At 38.3% G+C, this 21,063-nt stretch overlaps 1 protein-coding gene across 7 annotated transcripts in view; it reads right to left on the bottom strand.

Moving 5' to 3' along the window:
- Nucleotides 1–21,063, bottom strand: part of MRPL13 (mitochondrial ribosomal protein L13) — a 45,940-nt gene that overhangs the window by 5,088 nt on the left and 19,789 nt on the right. Inside the window, exon 7 of one of the 7 annotated variants that reach the window (XR_774954.1) lies at nucleotides 1,261–1,904. The exons of 2 other annotated variants lie outside the window; for them this stretch is intronic. Coding sequence is in view for 4 of the 5 variants with exons in the window: in XM_010576965.1 (XP_010575267.1) it covers nucleotides 1,745–1,904 (160 nt within the window). In the remaining variant the exon portion in view is untranslated. Of the gene's footprint in view, nucleotides 1–530; nucleotides 3,086–17,083; nucleotides 17,227–21,063 lie in introns of those variants that run through there. 4 more of the 7 variants (XM_010576965.1, XM_010576966.1, XM_010576969.1 and 1 more) reach the window with 4 other exon arrangements.

Below are 21,063 nucleotides of genomic sequence, written 5' to 3'. Positions count from 1 at the left end.
CTACGCTGTGCCCCTCCAACAGCTCCTGCACCAGTCACCTGGGCTGGGGCAGCGGCTGGAAGCAGCACTGCACCCTTCTGCCCACGGGAACCTGGCTGCCCCCAGCCCATGGGGTCCCCGGCCCGAGGGACACGCACCTGACCGGCTGCCAACGCAACCATCTCCCCCCTTGCGCCGTATGGGATGTACGTGCAGTGAACCAAACAAATGAAGAGATTACCTGGGGGTAATGAAGTAGGCATACTCATTACAATTTTATAACTTAATTTTATATACTAAAGCACAAACTGTAATTGCAGTAGTTAATTTGCTTTAACTTCATAATGACATTTACTGGCGCTCCGCTAACCAGAATGCTTCATGTATCATTGGTCATATGTTCACTTGCTGGGTATACCTTGGTAATAAAAAATAACTGGTGAGCACTACCAATTTATAAAAATGTTATTCAGGTTTTGTATGTTCACCAAATGGTCAGCATTTTCTCCAGAATTCAGTCTCTGAATAATCAGGAGCATCTCCTATTTTTCCAGACTGCCTAAGAAACTTAAGTTGCTGACAGTGAAGTATTCAGCACATGATGAACTGCTCATGCCACCCAGATCTTACCAGTGAAGTGTATGTATGTACCTTGTCCTTCCACAAAAAAGAACATTTACTTTAACCTATTGCTTTTAAAAATACTTTTACCAGTTAACTAAATGTGGTTACTGACGTGGAAATGAAGTCTGCACATTCACTGGATGGGAACATTTCCTGGGATAAGCCCATCTGAATGCCAAAGAAATGTCCGATACCAAACTATTATTTCATATAATGAAATATGATTATAAATAAAACAATGTTTTTCTTCCTATATGATACTTGTATAACAGATATAGAAAACACAAATTTTCCTCACCAAACATTGTAAAATTTGGCAGATAGATACCATATCAGCATCTTCTACTATACAGAAAACAACAGGTGCTTCATTTACTTACACAACAGCTTTGGCTTGAGGGTGTTCTGTGCAGAAAAGCAATAATGAACTTCAGGGAAGTAATTTGCAGAAGCAAAATAATTTTTAAGACTTATTTTGCATCATTCAACACTTAAGTTCAGCTTCCTCGTTTGGTTTTCATAATAAAAATGTTGCTGCTTCATTCTTTAATACATTCTTTAAGTAAGGAAGGCGTGTTCCTGTGACTTGAATCAAAATCAGATTTTGGCTTAAGAAGGGGAAGAAAGGAAGAGTCTCTCCCCATGATCTGCCTTTACTGTAAGCTCTTTAACAAAATCTGTACTGTGTTGGGTTGCTAGCAGACCTACTCCTATAGAGGAAGAGCCACTTAAGAAAATACTCTGCACAGCCCCAAATGGGTGTTTTAGTTGGTCAAGAGCACTGTGAGTCCAAAGTGTGCCATCTTCAAAAGCTGTGCCTAGATGGAGCAGTGTTCTGCTCGTCTACTTTCTTAGGCAGACAGAATGCCATGGATATCAACTCTCCTGTTGACAATCACTTAACATCTCCATATCGAGAATGAAATAGTATCAGGAATATATTTAATACCATTCAGCAGCTAGAATGTGAGGAGAGTCAACCTTGATGTTGTCATTCAGCACACTAGAGATTTAAGTGCAGAGCAGACTAAACATATTAAGAAAAAGTAGTCCTCATTCTGTTCATTACTTGACTACATTCATTACGCAGCTCCTGGAGGTATACCTTTCCCACCAACACGGTTTGCTGTCTGGATGCAATCTAGCAGACAGTATCACCTCTGAAATTCATGCTGTCCTTGCTGCTCTGCAGTATTCCAGCAGTAAGTTCTGCTGGAACTGAACCGTTACTCTTCCAGCATCCAAGAAACTCCAGACACTGTAAAATGCAGCGATCTTCCTCCCTGTAGCAAACGGGCCCTCTGTAACCATAAACCAATTTCCCCTTGGCTTCATTTTCAGTGTTCCACGCACACAATATGGCATTCCATATCAAAAAAGACAGCCAAAGCTTCAGAAGAAAAATTATGGTCAGTGACCAAATACTTCTTTGGTCATAAGGAACAGGCTAAACTATAGGCAAAGCATGTTGTGCAGAAAAACCTCTTTCTGGAAGGTAGCTGAAGACTGCGAGATAAACTCCCACAGGACATAAAAAATGACCAATAAAAATCTCACCACCTCCTCATTCCTCCAAGATGCATCTTTTAATAATATTTTTCTTCTCTCTAAGAGGACTACAGTATGCATGCACATGTATTTGGTACCTGCACTGCTTCCTCTGAAGAGTTGTGTTTTTCTAATGTCATTTGGCTCTGGAATAAGTTTGATTTTGCTTACCACCATCACAGTAACTTCAGTGGGTATATTCACCTAAAAAGGTAAGGGAACTGCAGGCCTGCATAGACATGCATTCAGCAAAACCTCTCCATTCATTTTTTATGGTATATACACTCCATGTTCTAGAAAAGGCTTTCAGAAGAACCCCACAATCTATTACAGAAGTAATAAACAACTCAAGCCACTGGCTTTTTTACATCCCCCAAAGAAAGAATGAATTCTACACGAACAATTCCCTTTTTCTGAACTAAGGCTGGCATCCCCTCATTCATCAAGCTGTGTAAGGATGGATTACCTGTTTCACCAGTTATTTACTGACAGCGTGCCATTCATGGGAGCTCTGTGACCATAATCATTCACTGCTCTTACGGCACGGAATTCAAGTGCTGCAACTTTCAGAGTGAGATACTTCATTTCAGTAAACAATGTACTGTTTCCATGAGATGTAAATAATCATTAAAAATGTATCAATTCTTTAATGATAGTATTAAAACAAATGTAATTAACAAATACCAGATCATACAACACAGAGTACAGGTGGTATTACAAATATAATATCTATTCTTAGCTGTTTCAAATACAGTAATTTTTATAATCTTTCCAAATAAATTTTGCTAACACTCATCAAAACCATTCTGTATAGAAGGGTTGACTGAGATGCACAGATGCTTCCATGTTAGAATTTTTTTTCAAGGAGGAGAGACATTCCTGATGGCACCACTTCTTCTTTTGTTGTTATTACTTCCTTCGAAAATCTTTAGGTCTGGGGGAAAAAAAAAAAAAAAGGCACTTTAAGAAATGTATGGGACCTACAGTGGCTTTGCTTTAAGGATGCAGTAACAGCCATATCTACTTTTATTTCCTTATTCTGGTGCTTGAAGGTTTTGTGCTAAAGAAGAGTATTTTCTGGATTACTTAAAAAAGACAGAACAAATCAAAGAAGTTTACTAAGACCTCTAAGAATTTACAGACACCAGGACTAGTTGGTCAAGGTGTTTCTTAGGAGCCACTCCTACTTTCCTAAGCAAAACAAAAAGCATCTTTAACTGAATGCAGTCTCACAATGACTTTAAACACTAGTATTAATTTGTCTCCACTTTTAAAAAAAATGAATAGTTCATGCATAAGATGGCAGGTTTTAAGTTAACAGCATAGTCTACCACAAGAGTAATTAAAACCGATGATTTAAAGAAAAACCTACTTTGAGTCTTAAAAGGGTCTGCAATCCTTTCTGCTTGGATAACAAATGCGGAAAGCACTCGGACAACAGACTGCTGTTTGTAATCCTCTGCAACTTCCTATTCAAGCATACGTCACTACCTCTGCCTGCCACACATCCACCGGCTATAGAAACCACGTTCTCCCCGAACCTACAAGGTTCAGACTAGATCATGATTTTTAGAAGAATGCTAAGTCTGAAGGCTAGATGCAAGTCTACATCCCTAACAGGTCCTGGAGAGAAGTCGGGGCTCTGCCCAGTCGCTTCTAAGAAAACAAACGGTGCAGGCCGATGGTCTCTGATGGGCCCGGGATGCACACCCCGCGTGCACAGCATGAAAGGGCTGCTCTTCACAGCACACTGCACCCACACACAAACACGCTGCCTGCGACAATACGACCTGTTATAAATACAGCAGCCCTTTATTCTTGACTCTTCTGATTGCTTCTCTCGTATACCAATCTAAACAGGTAATGTGAACTGTGTCTCACTAGAATTGAACAAGAGGTGTAATAACAAAGGTTTTGTAAACATGTAATTGGATACAGGGTCAGTGGATTTGCTGTGAAGTGGAACAAAAACAGCCTGGAATACAGGAAAAGCTGCAAGCCACAACAGTAAACCAAGTTAGATTTACAACAGTGGTAAATTTTATCATTAATTTCATTCATCAGTGCAATTATTAAAAGCAGATAGCAATGGAAACGGGGAGCTTACTTTGGAGACAGAGAGTTTAGATGGCTGCAGAGATGCCATACAGAAACCTAATATTAGTCATTAAAATTGTATGTTGCAGATCTAGCATTTTTCAACCAATAGCACTGCAAAGTGAAGTCATTCATGCAATTCTTGTACGAGCCTGTAGGTTCTTATGTGAAAGCAACTCTCGAATTCAGGCTATGCTATTTCAAGTGTATCATATAAAATTTGATGATTATATGAATTTTAAAGAACAACTATAAAGACAAGCTAGTGTTCATGCTGTAAGGAATCATAAAGCCTCTTTGTTTTCCATTTAAATGGCGTATTCTGTATTAACGTTTGGACTTGAATCTTTTGTGCATGAAAGAACTGCTGTAAGCACCATATCCATTGTTTACATACTTGCTTAATGGTGGACTTGAACATACGCAACATTTGATGGCAAGTATGTGCTGGAAAGACAAGTCATATTTCCTAGAATCCTGGATTTCAGCACTCAGACATATTCTGCATTTTATAACTCAGATCTCATCTCTGCATACCAGAATATATATATATCATTATATTACAGTTTGTGGTGTATTAAGAGAGTGGGATTTTGAAAAATTCTCAGCAGTGACTTAGAAGTTTTATCACTGCATCCATCCTAGACAGGTGGACCAGTGTCAAAGGATTTTAGAGATGCAGCATGACAAAGACATCATTGTCTTGCAGCTTATAGCTATTACTCTTTTTTTAAAGGCCAATTCATCCTCTTGCACATTGCTCAAAGGATTTTGCATTTTTCTTCGAACAGCACATTTAAAACGTCAATCTAGGGTTATGCTGGAGTGCTGCAGAGCTAGGGGTCTCACAGTACTTTGCTCTGGGGTAAAAATCCAATTTTTTTTTTTTTCTTGCTTTTTATCTGCATTTCAACCTTAATGCTCATTGTCTTAAAAGTTAAATGCATAAAACATTGGACTCCTAGTTTGCAGTCTTACAAAGTTAATGAAGCTTAACGGCAGGATTTTCTACACTGAAACACTTGTGTGAACAAATACAAAAGTTCTTAAAGCCTTTTCTATTGCCACAGTGGGCTTTTATGCCTACTAGTACTTGGCTTTTGGAGGCCACAATCTCTGCTTTTAAAGAGTCCTTGGCACTAGGAAAGCTAAGCCTTGAAAAACACTGCCTTTGCCAAAAGTGTTATAAATATTTTGTCAGACGAAGAATATGAACCCACAAAACCCTTGTCTGCTCAGAGAGAATTATGAACTACTTGTGAACACCAATGGATAACTGCTCATTGATAAATGACATAAATCCATGCAAGAGTGGTGTTCTTTGATGGCAGCGCTTTTGCCCTTCCTCAGCAAAGCACTGAGATTATGCATTTGGAACAAAGGAAATGATATCTCCTCAGAAATTCACCCAAAGGCAAGACTTCACATAGCTGCTGCTTTTTTTTTTTTTTTTTAAAAAGGTAACATTCTTGGGAAAAAAAATTTTGCTGTATATTGACAGCAGGCTCCAAGACAAGGGGAAATAGGAGGCAGAATGTGGGAACTAGCATCTCTGAAATCTATGCTGAAAGGCAAAGTATTATGGGTTCACTGAAAATATGCAACATTAGTCTGTGCAGCAGATGTCTCCCACCAAAACACGTAAAAAAAATTTGTCCCACTAGCATTTTATACTGCATATAAAAAGCATTAAGACACAGTCCAGTGAATTCTATGCAAAATACTCGGCAAATTAAATTAACAACCATTTATGCTATGCCTCTCAGTGCTTCTCTCTCTTAACAAATACTTTACCACCGAGTAAAAGAAACTGAAGAGCTGGTCCTAAACTCTGATTACAGATTTAAAATCTCTTAAGCTCTCCCAACTTTTTCCATACTCACAGCTATCAGAAGAGGAACACAGTTGATGTAAAATTCTGACAATCCACAGTCACTGAACCTTACAAAATAGGTAAACCTGACGTATGTGCAGTTCATAGGATGATTTTTTGCTATGGAAAACAAAAGGTTCTTAGTTGTCCCCACTGTAACTGGTAGTGCTTCCCAAAATTCTGCAGAACTAAGGTATTCCACATAAGCATTATCTTTTGATACGGATGCCAGCCCTACACTCTTGAATGCTGAAGAAATCAAATGGACCAAGAGAGTTTTCCTATTTACAGGGAAACAGTAACTTTTTTGCTCTGTACCCCACTTCAACAAATAAGACTAAGGTCAAGCTAAACCCTAGAACATGGGCTAAGATTTTCTCTAGAGGCACAGCAGGTCTGGTTCAGACTATTTTATAATCCGATTTATCTCACACATATACCTCTTTGCAAACCAATACTCCACAACGCTTTTCTACTCAGATATCTCAAATTTCTAAATAGCCTTGAACTTGCCTTAATTTTGAAAATAATTGCTATTCTTATCTCTTGATCAGTGACAGCTGTTAATGGTAATAATTTCAGCAAGTGTTAATCCAGTCTACAATACAGAGAAACAGTACAACATCAGGAATGAATGTGCATGCAGTTAAAAAAAACATTTCTGAAAATAAGTCCCATTATGTAACAAAATAAGCCAAATGCCTCCTTAAAACATCAAAATCACAGCTACATGCGCCTACAGTTTGTGTCTTCCTAGCCTCCACCATAACTCCCACATGAAAGAAGCTCCATCACTGATAACAGTAATACTACTGTTGCATATGCCGTATTATAAATCATAGTTAAAAATACTGTGGTCCTGTGACATCACCACTTTACGATTCTGTAGAAAGCACAATAAAACTTTGATTGCATTTACTCAAGAAACAAGTTATTCAAAGTATCAAAGAAAACAGAACTGAAGGCAGATTAACAAGGCTGAACTGTTAGTGTTAAATGAAAAATGGAAAGTGAGATAATAAAGACAATCTTCACTGAAAAATCCTTTAATATATTACATCACTCTCTCAAAAAGATGTCAAGATTAGAAAACAGAAGTTCAACTTCCTGATCTGCCACTTTATAACTTATTCACAATATCTATAGATTCTGAATAAAATATTAAGAGGAAAATGGTGGGAATCCAGTTCTGCCTGGCTCACTACTACAAACTATTTTCAGCATGCTAGTGTGCAAATACAGAGTGATCTCCAAGAAAGGGATCATAGAATTGTAGAATCATTTAGGTTGGAAAAGACCTTCAAGATCATTGAGTCCAACCATCAACCATGCCCACTAAACCATGTTCTGGATCTGTGAACTACCTGTGGCCCATGAAGACTGTATAGGCAGCCTGCAGAATTACATGCTCAGCAGAGCAGAGGAACAGGACAACTGATTTATAAAATTCAGAGAAGTTTGTTTCATATTCTAAAGATAAAGGACCTGAACATCCTTATTATAAGGCTTTGTGAATCTGGATATTCTTTTCATACCACTTATTTGAAGGTAATGAAAATCATGAGCTAACTGTACACTGCGTATAAAGGATAAAACGTCCACTTGTGAACAAACTATAAAGGTTGGATCTACAACACTCAACAGAATATGCAAAATGTTGGTGGAATTAAGGATCAAATGCAACAGTTATTTAAATGCTCAGAAATAATGTGCTAGCTATACTTAAGGGATTCTGAAGACACCCTATACATCCAGGTTATTTTTAGTAATTAAAAAATCAGAGCAGTTTGTAAAATCTCACTGATACACAAAACTGACTTACTCTTTCTCAAAATTAGCGCCATTCAGATATATTAACAAACTCAAAAGATTAGTTGGAGGGGCTAATTGAGATGTGCAGATGCTTCAGATACCACTCACCTGCAAAGGTTTCGGGAGTCTTGGTGGACACCAAGTTGAACATGAGCCAGCGATGTCCCCTTGCTACAGAGAAGGCACACGGTATCCTGGGCTGCATTAGGCAAAGGATTGCCAGCAGGTTGAGGGAGGTGATACTTCCCCTCTACTCGGCGCTGGTGAGGCCACACCCGGAGTACTGTGTCCAGTTCTGGGTTCCCCAGTACAAGAGAGACATGGACATACTAGAGAGTCCAATGAAGGGCCACAAAGATGATTATGGGACTGGAGCACCTCACATATGAGGACAGGCTGAGAAAGCTGTGACTGTTCAGCCTGGAGAACAGAAGGCTCAGGGGGATCTCATCGAAGTATATAAATACTTGAAGGGAAGATGCAAAGTGGACAGAGCCAAGCTCTTTTCAGTGGAGCCCAGTGACAGGACCAGAGGCAACGGGCACAAACTGAAACCTGGGACATACCGTCTGAGCATCAGGAAACACTTTTGTAATGTGAGGGTAACCAAGCACTGGAGGAGGCTACCCAGAAAGGTTGTGAAGCCTCCATCCTTGGAAATATTCAAAAGCTGTCGGGACATGGTCCTGGGCAACTGGCTCTAGGTAGCCCTAGTTCAGCCAAGGGGTTGGACCAGATGACCTCTGGAGGTCCTTTCCAACCAACTGGTCTACAGTAATACAACGACACAGTTAGAATTGCTTTTCGGACAAAACTGTAACTGTGTGAAATCTGCACAGACGCTCAAGACAGAATTCACGATGGCAAGCTTTAGCCTAAGGAGCAAAGTCTCTTGAAGTCATCTCTAAAATCAGCGAAGAAAGGCAGGGCTTCCCCAGAGTACTTTAAGTAAAGATCCATTTTATTTATTCCAAATGGAGCTTAAACTACCTGTGCTAACTTAATACTGAAGTTTGGTGATCAAACATGTTAGAAGAAGAAGAACTTAAGCAGCTTCCGTAACAACCCCCACCAATTCTAACATATACCACCTTGTGCAGCTGCATAAAACAAGGTTATCTTCAATCTAGGTCAGTTCCCTGATTTTCTTTATTCTGTTGCTACACAAGCAGAATGGAAAGGCAGGCAAAGTGATGGATGATACTTAAAACCCAGCCTTTTTGCCAGAAGAAATGCTCATGAAGCTATGACCTCAGCCTCTGAATATCTCACATGGCAAACAGAAACTAACAGTACAAAAAGACCTACTTGCATAGTTGCAACTATGATGGGACCACCCTCTCCCCATAATATTTAATATTCTTTTTCAGTATGATGTGAAATGTGCTCTTCCTAGGGTATTTCTCCTGTCAAAGTGGACAGAACAGAGACCCTTTCCAAAAGTTAAATGTATCCAATTTTCAACTCCTGGAGTGAATATTTATTTCCATCAACTCTGAACAGACTTGCTGCACAGTTCCATCTTTATTAAATTCTTGTCAGCACATTCCAGCAAAGATGTTTCCCCTTGCCTAGCAATGTTTTGTGGAGGTAAAACAGCCTCAGAAAAAATAAAATAAGTGGGGGGGATTTACTCTGTGAAGGCCAAATCTAAGTAACCACCAGTTTGTGTTATACTGCAACTATCTTGATTTCAAAAATATATAAGCCAACTTCACTGCCTTATTTCTAGGCAAGCAAGAGAACACCTTGTAATACAGTCCTTACAGCAGACAGATGAAAAATAGCATTACTTACCTCAAAGAAATAATAAGGTTAAGGCTCTAGAGTAATACATGACACTATTTTATATGTAAAGAAGTTATTTTACAACACTTTACAGCATTTTTATTTTCAGACAATCCTTTAAAAAATATTTTCTTTTCATTTTTAATAGGTCAGAATACTTCTTCAAAACTACATATCTTAACCCAAATTATTCTGTTTCTTAGAACCTCTAAATGCATTGGGATTAGCTATAACAATATAATTTATATTAGACATTGCTCTTCCTTCTTATTCCAAAAGAAGTTACGCATCTGCCTAATTTTTTCAACCACATGCTGCTGATAAAATAGCATTTGATAACATGACCTTATCTTTTTTCAAGCTCAAAAAACCTGGATAGTCATCTCTCCATAAACAATCTCTACTCGGAATAGTTTTGTTGTTACGTTGCATTGTCCGAGGCATTTCAAAAGAAGTTATACAAAGCCAGATTTCACGGAGTTACTACAGTCATTTGTGTGCTTGAAGCATGTATTCATGACTGCTAACTAACAGTTTCAAAGCTGCCTCTGCTAAGGAGTAAGATTGTCAATGCTGCAGAAGAAGTGACCTGTCAATACCTGCTCTTGACTCAGCAATGCACACCTGGTTTGGAAGCTTTGAAGATCTCAAATTGCATTTTTCTCTTCACCTGCAGGCAATTATCTCACCATTGGAGAATGTGACCCAGAAAGCCAGAGTTCCCTGTACTTTCTGCAATCTCACCAGCAATAACAATGAGTGTTCAGAAAGGATTTAACCTTGCATCAGCACTGTAAAAGGTCAGTGCCTTACGGCTAACTAATGCTGCACACTAATAAACTGACAAAGAGATGAAAGCAGTGGTACAAGAGCAAAAGTTGAAAAGGATAGGCTTAGAATTCTGTTAAGACTTCACTGCTTCCATGAATGAGAAAAAACACTCCAGATGCATTAAAAACCCTGTAAAAATTAATAACCATCCTGTATGAAAGGCACATCCATCTCTTCCATTCACAGTCTGTGCAACACTCCCTATTACTTGAAAAATGTCATGTCTGGTAGGATTCCCATTTGCATGGGTTTTCCATTAAAAAAAAAAAAAAGTATCAGTCTTAACTCACAGTTACCAAAATGTGTTAAGAGTAACTCATGCCAGAGGATTTTAGGTCTGTGGTGGATATGATAAGACTTTTTTGCACTGGCTTTTTTTTTTTCCTTTTCCCCCCCATTTCCTGCAGAACAGTGGAAAGTTCCCCAAACAGCTGAATGAAGTCTTCAGGATGACTGTGTAGTTTTACAGAAGCTCTGCGTGATTTTCCTAAACAGACTTCAAGAATTCTAAGTAACAACAGGGATAAAATCTCTCCAAACTTGGCTGAAAAACTAAAACATAAAAAGAAATGTAGTTTAATTAGTGTTAAAGTACTTCTAAATTACTCCTGAATTTGTTTAAGTAGTTAACCAATGATATCCAGTGGCTCATAAATGTGTCTTTTAGGAGAGTTTATAAACAGTTCCTAACAGAAGACAACAGACAGGGGAAGACGAATTAGTGAAAAGATCTTGTGGATTGATCACACCACTTAGTATCTAGCCCTCAGCCAGTCTGTGATCCAATTACTCTGAGGTAGCAGGCACACTAGATCTGTATTACTGTAATGCTCTTCTTCATATTTATGGAAATATCATTCACAGGAATGTGGGATTATTGCTAACTGATGACAGTCGGCTGCTTACACAGGATAAGTCTACGGCTCATCTTTCGTGTCCGCTTATTAACAACAATAGGTGTTTTTAAGCCTTTTCTTACAACAAAAGGTTCCAAATAATTTGTTTTTGTGTAAAACTGTTGCACAATACACATAGCATGAAATTTGTGGTCTATCTGGCATACTTTTAAAGGTTAATTTATGAATACGACTATAAAATTTTGAGTATCTTAAGATTCATTTTTATGGACAAACTTAAAAGACTTCAACAAAGGGTCAAAATTTACTGTAGACTCCAAAACAAGAGGAATATATATATATATATTTTTCAGGTACACTTCGCAAGTTGTGCCAAAGTCAACAGCTATTAGGTAAGTGCACTACAGCTGAAGGGGATTTCTGAACACATTTCCTCTGTTTCACTAATCACACTAGTAAATCAAACCCCAAGGACTAGGCATGGCTATCATTCTCTGTAAAACCAAATTATGTAGTTACACTCAAATATCAACAGAGTTTGGAATGGGGCGGTGCGCGGGGGAGTTGCATCATTTTTCTACTCAAGATGTACCTACTATCCCAGGGTAGCTCTGTGCGTCTGGTAAAATAATCAGTGAAACAGCTAATGATACTTAAACTATCATTAAATTTGCAATAACCACCTTGGCCTATTGTAAACCGTGAACTTCTTGCTCTGCTTGGGGGCAAAAGAACCTTTTCCATATTGGCGTAGTTCTGATGCAGACTATCATGTCAGCTAAAAAGCATTTCTACAAGTGTAGCTTATTTCACTTGGAGAATAAACAAGAGTAACAGAAACTGCACTTAGTAACAAAACAGAGTCAGAAAAGGTGGCTTTACTGATACTGTTATGCCAGTACAGCTATAGTGACTAACCCTTTCCTGTGTACACAAAGTTTAAGATAAATCTTTTGTGGTCCTTGACTGCAGCTTGGGGTTTTTTCTACATAACACTAGCACCTGTTTTAATTTTTAAAAAGTGTCCATAAATCAAATTATCTAAACCAATGCTCATATGCATTTAGGTACTCTTAGTGAAACTAATAACGGCTTATTTAAAATAAACTGGTTACGACCCCAGTTTCCCTGAAACCAAATTAAGCAAAACTGAACTAAGCTCTTTAAAAATTACTGTCAATCCCAGGTTTTGACCTGAATTATATGAATTATGTCTGTAAAATGATTTAAGTTAAATCAATGCAATGTACATGTAAACTTCATCTCAGCAAGATGATGCTTGTTGCAAATGAAAAGGTTTTCTTTAAATGATGTATTCTGCTAAGAACTGTAGGACTGTAGAAAGAACAGCACTGTACACTTGGCTTTGTCCAAAGAATTACGTTATTCTTCAAATAAACAAAGAAGTGGGTAAAAGAACGGTGAAATGCTTTCCAGACTTAGTGTCAGCACCAAAAGTGAAAAAAGCAAATCTAGACATTTATAAAATAACAATTAAAAAATAATCTAATTCTCATTTCATCTGGGCAAGTAGTTCAACAGTAAGATATACAACCATTCTCATATTACTTGTCAAATTCCCATTAATGTAGTTTCTATTCTCTCATATGAGATCAACAGATTTTAGGGGAAAGGAAAAGTAGCTTTGGAACTCTCTTTTTGAGAGCCTCTTCAAACAGCTGAAGTAAAAGTACCCAGTTACTCATTTATTAAATCTCTACCTTCAACTCTAGTTTTAGCTGCAGTGTAAACTAAAGAGAATCAGTAGCATTGGTGTGTTTCATCAATGCTAGAGAAAAGCCAGCAATTCATTTTAATAGGCTAAACAATCTAAACATGAATTTGTCAGATTTCTAAGATGTTTAAGCTACTGACCCTTCTCGATAAGCACCCAGTTGCTGCCTGCTGTTGAAACCTAATGTAGAGAAGAGCAATTTTCTTCTCAAGTATCTAACTGTGTGGCTTTTTGTCCACAGGAATTTAGATCCAGGTATGGTAGCCTGAAATGTGACAGCCAATTACCTTCAAGACTTCTGTTAAGTTAAATTCTACAAAAAATCATGAGATTTTTTTATGCCCTTACTATAAAAGAAAGTTACCAATGATAGTTCCCAGATTTTAATGGGGGTTAATGATCTCCAGTTAGTTACTGGACTTCCTACTGAGAACCAGAAAAGCCACAGAAAATGAACTTCCAGAGGGATTCCTCGAAGAGTACATTGGAACAGGATTGGGCTGTATTGGCAGGATAGCTTTTTCCTGGTTTATAGAGTTTCTGTTTTTAGGAAAAAGTAAGACTGGCTCAAGTCTTTCACAGAAGTTTGTGTTGGCTACCTCTTCTCTGAACACTGATACATGCCAGCCCTGCTTTGTGAGAGAAGATGAGCACTCGAGTTGGAGGGGCAGTATTTATTCCTAGTACAGAAACACCCCATAGCCCAAGATCAGAACCAAACACTATGACACGAGGCACACTACAAACACAATTCAAAACCCAAAAAGCTGCAGACATACTCTTCAACTAAGCTGAAACCAAGAGGATGGCTAGCGTATGTTTACTTCAGTGCAGAATTTTTAAAGGCTCATGAATAAACTTGAGATGGTCCTTACAAAAAATGCTCAAGACCTCACCATCTTTGGAGGAAATCTTTATGGTTTTCTTTCTGAGCTTCTCCATATAGCTGGAGTAACCACCCCCCAAGTTTTCATTTATTATACGTTATATTTCATTGTAGAACAAAAAGCATTTTACAAACTTGGTATTAGCTACAAGTTATAATCTTCGTAACACACCACATCACTGGAAATACTCCAAAGGTCATTTTTGTATCCGATATAACACGAAGTGTCTTTTGGTGTTGGTTCCCTGTAATCTGAGTAAGTTAACAGACAAAAAAACTTCATAAAGTGAAACTGCCAGCATCTTACATTTATAAAAGTACTGTTTATAACATCATTTCAGCCACATATCCAGGATATCTCTGGCAGCTTCCTCAGAGCTGTTACTACTACATCCCAGAAATAATTTGACTAAAAATAGGAGCTTACACTAGAAACTGTACAATTGGGCAAGACAACTACTGTTGCAGTTATCTTGTAAGACAACAGAAAGGGCACTGTAGCTGAGACGATCTCTTAATCCAAAAGCCTGTTTACCAATGCCTACAAATTTCTTTGCTAGGAACATCAGCAGTAGGCTTCAGGTTGCCCGAGGTTGGCATGGCTGGCTTTAAGGAACACAAAGCTAGGGAGGAACTGGAAGTGGAAGTTACAACCACCATATCACTAGCACAGGATGTAGAAGAGGATTATGAGAGCCACCTGCGGTTCCTAGGTGTCCGACATGCTTGTGTTTCATCACCTACAAGCTTTTCTTTCTGAGAACATTGTGATTCTCTGCTTTCAAAGCCATGAAGCACACTGCTCATGAACTACCAAGAACCTGTGTGCCATGCCATGGGAGTGACACGCAGCGTCAATACTGGGACCCTGCCCAGCCCATGCTGTTCAGCTGAAACAAAATTACGGCTTCAGACCAGGTTCTGCAACCTCCTGTTCTCAAAGCAGGATGTACAAATGGGGGCCAGAAACCAGGCAAGTTACTCAGAAAATCAAACATTAAAAAGGTGCTTGGTTTTCTTAAACCGAGTGTCAGAGTTTACAATACATCAAGTTTTAAAAACCTCAAAAGTTTTCAAGGACTTTTTCCCCAGAAAGACAAGTGAGAGGCTGTCTGGCTTGAGGAGAGTTCCTATTGAGGCTGGCAGTGGAACAGGCATTCAGTATGCACACCAGCACCAGCCCGAGTGCACTCCTGGACATCAGACAGCTCTGCTTTCTTAAGGGAAACTCTCAGGAATGCATCCATCTAACTGGAACAACACAGAGCTCCTGTTCCATATATTTGGTAACATTCTTATTTAAATACTTCTTCAAAAACAATTTCCTGCCTTTAAAACTGTCTAAAAACATATATATACCCAGACAGTTAAACAACTTTAAAATGGTATATAAGAGGAAAAATTACACATGAATCTGATGTATCCTTGCTTTTACAGAACAGATTTGTTTGCTTAGTCATATGTGACTGGCAAATTCTGTGATGATTTCTGTTTAAAACTCATTCAAAAGACATACAACCTGAAACTTCAAACACACTTGAAATAATGGTTTCATTCATGGTAAGAAGCTACAAAATCAAACACAGTCAAAGGAACTAGTTTTTGATCTTTCTCCCCTCTAAAAGTGACTGGAAAAGACATAATTTAACTTTCCTGTATCGACACTGTTTTCCACCACACTTCTTTCAAACCTCTCCATCAAGGGTCTAAGAGAGGAGCTCTGCACAATTTGGGAAGTCAATTGGTTCAGGTTAGGGATAAAAGGAAAGAATGCTCAAAGAAACTCTCTCACACTGGAACTATGCTGACATTTAATTCTCCACTTTCATAGAGCAGGATCCCGCTTGATGTCTGCTGTGTTGGAAGCAGGGGTGATGGAAAAGTTCTTTCTGAAAAACAAACTATTTGCTAGGTTTCCACACCAGACCTGTGCTTTCCTTAAAAACCGTTTTTCTGTTTTAGCGTTCCACTTGGGTATTGTATATTTGTCTATGGTGCGTCAGTCTCCAATTAACAGCAAAACAGCCTTTGAAAGAACATCTATAGCAAGACATTTTGATACAAAATATAGGTAAAAAGTCCAATGAGATCATTAGCAGCACTGAGCATGTTCTCTTCATGTTCTGAATGAAAATTATTTACATATTACTTCAGATTAAAGAGAAAAAGGCTCTTTTCCTCCTAATACTAGTAACTTCTCATATAAATTCAGTAATTTATATTCATTCCCCATTAGCTGTCTTATGACTATTCTATATACAGTGAGGCACATTTCTTGGGTGTAAGTTTTAATGTAAAACCTTAAAGAATAATTTTCTTGTTGTAATTGTATTTACCTCTATTTTATAGCCTTACATACATTTACACAAGCTATGCTTTTCATTTGCTCTTTTCCATTAAAGGATACAGCTACTTTTAACAGGCTAGTATCAACCAAATATTTTTTTCCCCCATAGAAAGATGTTCCACAAAGAGTGCCTCCCTCTAACTCCTTTTTTTAAAAATCACTCTCAGAGGAATTTAACTTCTTTTGAACCTCTATCCTTTGTTAAACAGAGTGGTCACCAGGCTTAGAACTTCATGGAAGATAAATAGTAATTAAAACCAAAAGTCATGTAAGGCAGGAAGACTTATTAAAACCATCTGAAGAAACAAATAATTGAGTTTATAGTTTTTTCTACACCCTTCACTTTCTCTTTTGTTGTAGGGACTACTCTTACTGCTTGGAAGCTATCTACAGGTTCTACAGAAGCTCACAGACCAAAGTACAGAACAGTAAACATATAGGCCTTTTGTATCCTAAAATGCAGGACACAGAAGACAAGAAAAGGCTACTCATTTTAGCACTGTGTGTTCTCACCTAGAATTCTAAGACCCTAGTACAGAGTAACAAACAATAGCTCAAGGAAAAGTCAAACAGGACTAACAGTACTAGCAACCTATGCATTGGGGTTCTTAAACACAATTTAGTAAAATATTAATCTATTTTACTATCTATGTTTGTTTACTTTCATCATATATAAACAACCATAAAATAATTTGCATCAGAAGGGACCCCAAAAAGTTATCTGCACCACTCCCCCACTGAAAGCAGGACTAACTTCAGCACTACATCAGGTTGCTTAGGAACTCGTGCAGTCAAGTTCTGAGCATCCCAAGGCTGGAGATTCCACAACCTGTCTGGGCAGCCTGTCGGCTGGAAAAGAATAAAATGACGAGGAACTCAAATAGAAAGTCAGTTTTGCATTCTGAGACACGCATGTATTCCTACGGTATCTGGATTTCCAAACACCAACTAATGTTCCCTTTACATTTAAAACTCTTCTGAAACAATTTTCATGTCAGGTAGCTGTTTTTTCAATACACCACAAACTGTAAAGAGTATCAGGTTTATACAATTACATTTTAACTAACCTGTCTTTGGTTTGTTGAACAAAGCTGTCTACAGTATTTCGTCCCTTTTTTGACTCATTTTTAAAAGAACCTTTTTGCGATACACCTCTAAAAAAGTGACATCATTAAAGAATACGTAAACATTTAAATCTTTGTTGTTTCTACAGTCTTTGAAAGGAGTAATGCAAACACCACTTCTTCCATGGGCTCACACACACTGAAAGAGTTCAGAACATAGAGTCTATTACAGCTGGATATTCATAGAGCCTTTCTTTCAGTGCCTTTGGTGCAAAGCTGTCTATTCTCAGACACTCATTTGGCATTTTAATCAGAACAGTGACCACTACAATTCACTTTAATCCCCCCGTTTTACTTATCACCTCAGAAAGTTACTTTACCAAATTTGCTCAATTCTGTGTCTTTTATTTCACAACTAAGCCCTTCCCCCCCCCCCCTAGTACTCTGAGTGCTAGAGAATCACCATAATGCATTTATTCTCTCAGTCAGGAAGAAAAGCATCATCATTTTTCCCATTACTTCAAATTGGAAACTCTGCCCAACATCAAAACTGCCAGAGAAGTGAGATGAAGGTTAAACTAAAACTCATCTATTTGACACTAATATCTGACATCCACAATGGTCTGGTTGCAGGCCAGGACAAGAAGCTGAAATTACAACAGCGACTACAGCAATAAGCCCTGCAGCTAGTGGAGAGATGGTAGATAACCACCTTCATTCTTGATCCCTCTGCTAGGACTTAACCAGTTCCTGAGAGCAGAAAAGAAGACAGGACTAAAGTCCAACACAGCAAAGGTGTGGTAGCCGTGTTAGGTATTTCCTCCTGCCTTTAAAAGTGGCTCTAGCTAGAGTAGCTGACTGAAGGGAAACTTCTGGCCTAGTCTCTCTACTCAGAGTGTTAAAGTTCTCCCTAACTCCCCTTTGTTTCCCCCTAGCCCACCCAGAGGCCACTAACTCCACTCCTCTCTAGCATTCTCTCACATTCATTTCAGACCCTCTATTCCATTCCTCTCAGGTCCACCCATTGCCCTGGTTCTTCTCACCAGAATACCCACTTGAGTTACCCACCCAACCCACAGGAGAAGCACTATGATCCTCCCACTTGAAAGCCTCCAAATCAGCTGCAGGGCTTCTAAGGCAGCAGCACTCCCCAACCTCTGTAACTGGCATGGAGTAAAAAGACTGTATACAGATTGCACTCACTGAAAACTGATCAGGACGAGATTGTGGAGGAGAGAAATATAAAAAATGGAATGCATACATGTTCTGTGAGCTTGGAATTCCTCCAGAGGGAATGATTCCAGGAAATGATGGGAGGGGAATTCTAGCTTCAAATCTAGCTTCAAAATAGTGTTCTTACCTGCAGATTTTCCCCAAGAATCAACATGCTCAAGTAGTTTTCTCAATGCTAACATGAAGCTTTTAGGAAACTTAGTTTGACAGCAATGACTAAATTAGATGGCATCAAGTTTACTTGTCCTCTGCCACACACACCTACATGTCAACAAAGTTAAGGTGGCCCAGTGCTGTGGAAATGAACTCAAGCAAGACTATACTATTAGTACTAAAGACAGTTATACAAGAGTATAATATACCATACTCCATGAGAGGCTTATCAGCTTTACTCTAATGCATTGTAGAATTCTGGTCATTGGTGCAGTCTAAATTTCTTCAGGGGTAATATCCACTGAAATCTCTCAGAACCAGGAGATCTCAGCATTTTAAACTCCATCCAGTAGTGAGGATAAAAACAAACATAGCAATGTGTATAACTGATACAGATTAGAAAAAGTAGAAAATCAGTCTACCTATTTCCACTCTGAAGAGGGCTTAAAGCATTGCTGGACTTTTTTCCCTTTCAACAGAGACTGTAATACTGAGGTACCTCAGATTACACAGAACTGACACACAGACTTTATTTTACTATCATCTAGGATCAGGAGCCTAATTACAACTGATTTCTTAATAAGCTTTTGAAAGTATTAACCACATTCATGAGAACACAGGAGAAATACGACAAAACCCAAGTAATTTCCAAAATGCTCTTCTTTTTATGCTGTCAGTGCCCTTCCCCTATTTTAGAATAAAGGCCTAAGTCAACCTATATTAAGCAAGCACTATCACAAAGGAGTGTCTAGATACTGATACATAAACACACTTTTTTTTGTGTGTAGAACACGCTTCTTTTACATGTTATCTAAATAACATTCACGCGATATTTAAATTTTTCCTACAAAAAACCACATTAAACTCTACATACTGAAAATCAGCAGAAGAGCACAAGTTGGTACCAACCATCTGGAAGGCTCCAGATCATACTCTACCCTACTTGCTTAATTCCCACAGCTCTTTGCCTTTGGCACTTAAAAGAAGCCCAGCATTAAGAATTCAATAAATTTCAAATTTTATCATAAGACAGGCTGTTTAGCAACTGCTCATATATTTACTATACACATATAAGATCTGCCCTTCTAGGTCACATGAAAACTCCATCATCTCAGTGGCAGATGCACAGCGAAAAAGAAACAAGATAAATATACAGCAATATTTACAACTTCCCAAGCCATGAGTCACATCTGGAGAATCATATTTAATAGCCACTGATGACCAAACACTTCACTTTTTTGAATCCACTTAAAACTTTTACTCAGAACTTACACATTAACTGCAAGACAGGGAAAACACACAAAAAGACAAAAGCAAAATGGTGTGCATCTTTAGTAGTCACGTGATACAATCAACCCTCATGATATCGTATGCTTCACCAAGTTCAATCACTAAAAGCAGAGGAAAAACATTCCGCAAATGAAAGGTCTCATCCTGTCTCTGACCTAAAAATTCAATGCAACTCTGTACGACTACTATGTGTGTGGATGTGCAAGCACAAATACACATTATACATAAATAGAGTTCTACACATGCTTTTTCACTTAAGACTAGATAAATGTCACAGACTAACTTTCTCCTATTATTATTAGGATTTGCAAGCAAAAGCCCACTAACGTTAAGAAGTTTCACTAAAAAAATATTTTGGTTTCTGTTAAACATGTGACAGAACAATGGACCATTACTCAGTTTTCCCCTCAAAGGAATACAAATCCTATAAATATATGCAAAACGGATACAGACATTTGTCCTACATAATTCCCGGGATTTCTTAATTGCATTTGTCTGGCTTAAGCAGTGAGAGCTGCTGGCCCATAAAAGGAATTAGGAGCACACTCTTTTGTGCTTTTGAATTGCAAGAAGGTCCTTCTCGAGTGTTCATTTATGTTATCCTATTACCACCATTCTTCTGGAAAGGTTACATCTCTTGTCCACATATCTCTGCTGCCTATGAAGAGTAAATACCCTTATTTGCATGTGCCTTATAATGCAGAGAAAATACATGCTGTAACTTAAAATGTTTAATTTACTTACCCTCCCCCCCCCGCCCAAATCCTTTAATATTAATTTCAGCAAGCAAAAAGCATCAGGCCACCTTTAAAGGTATACCAGCAGCTTTGGCCATGCACTAAAAATTATTTGCTTTGTCCTTCTACTGATAGACCACTTAAGAGTATTATTCTTATGTGAATTTCCCTTTCTCTTCATTAATTCAAATTCTGTTTTGTTCCTCCAG

Source organism: Haliaeetus leucocephalus, unplaced genomic scaffold (assembly GCF_000737465.1).
Source record: "Haliaeetus leucocephalus isolate CR32 unplaced genomic scaffold, Haliaeetus_leucocephalus-4.0 Scaffold555, whole genome shotgun sequence".
Lineage (NCBI taxonomy): Eukaryota > Metazoa > Chordata > Aves > Accipitriformes > Accipitridae > Haliaeetus > Haliaeetus leucocephalus.
Note: the sequence above shows the minus strand (reverse complement) of the source record. Positions and strands in the feature narration are given on the sequence as shown.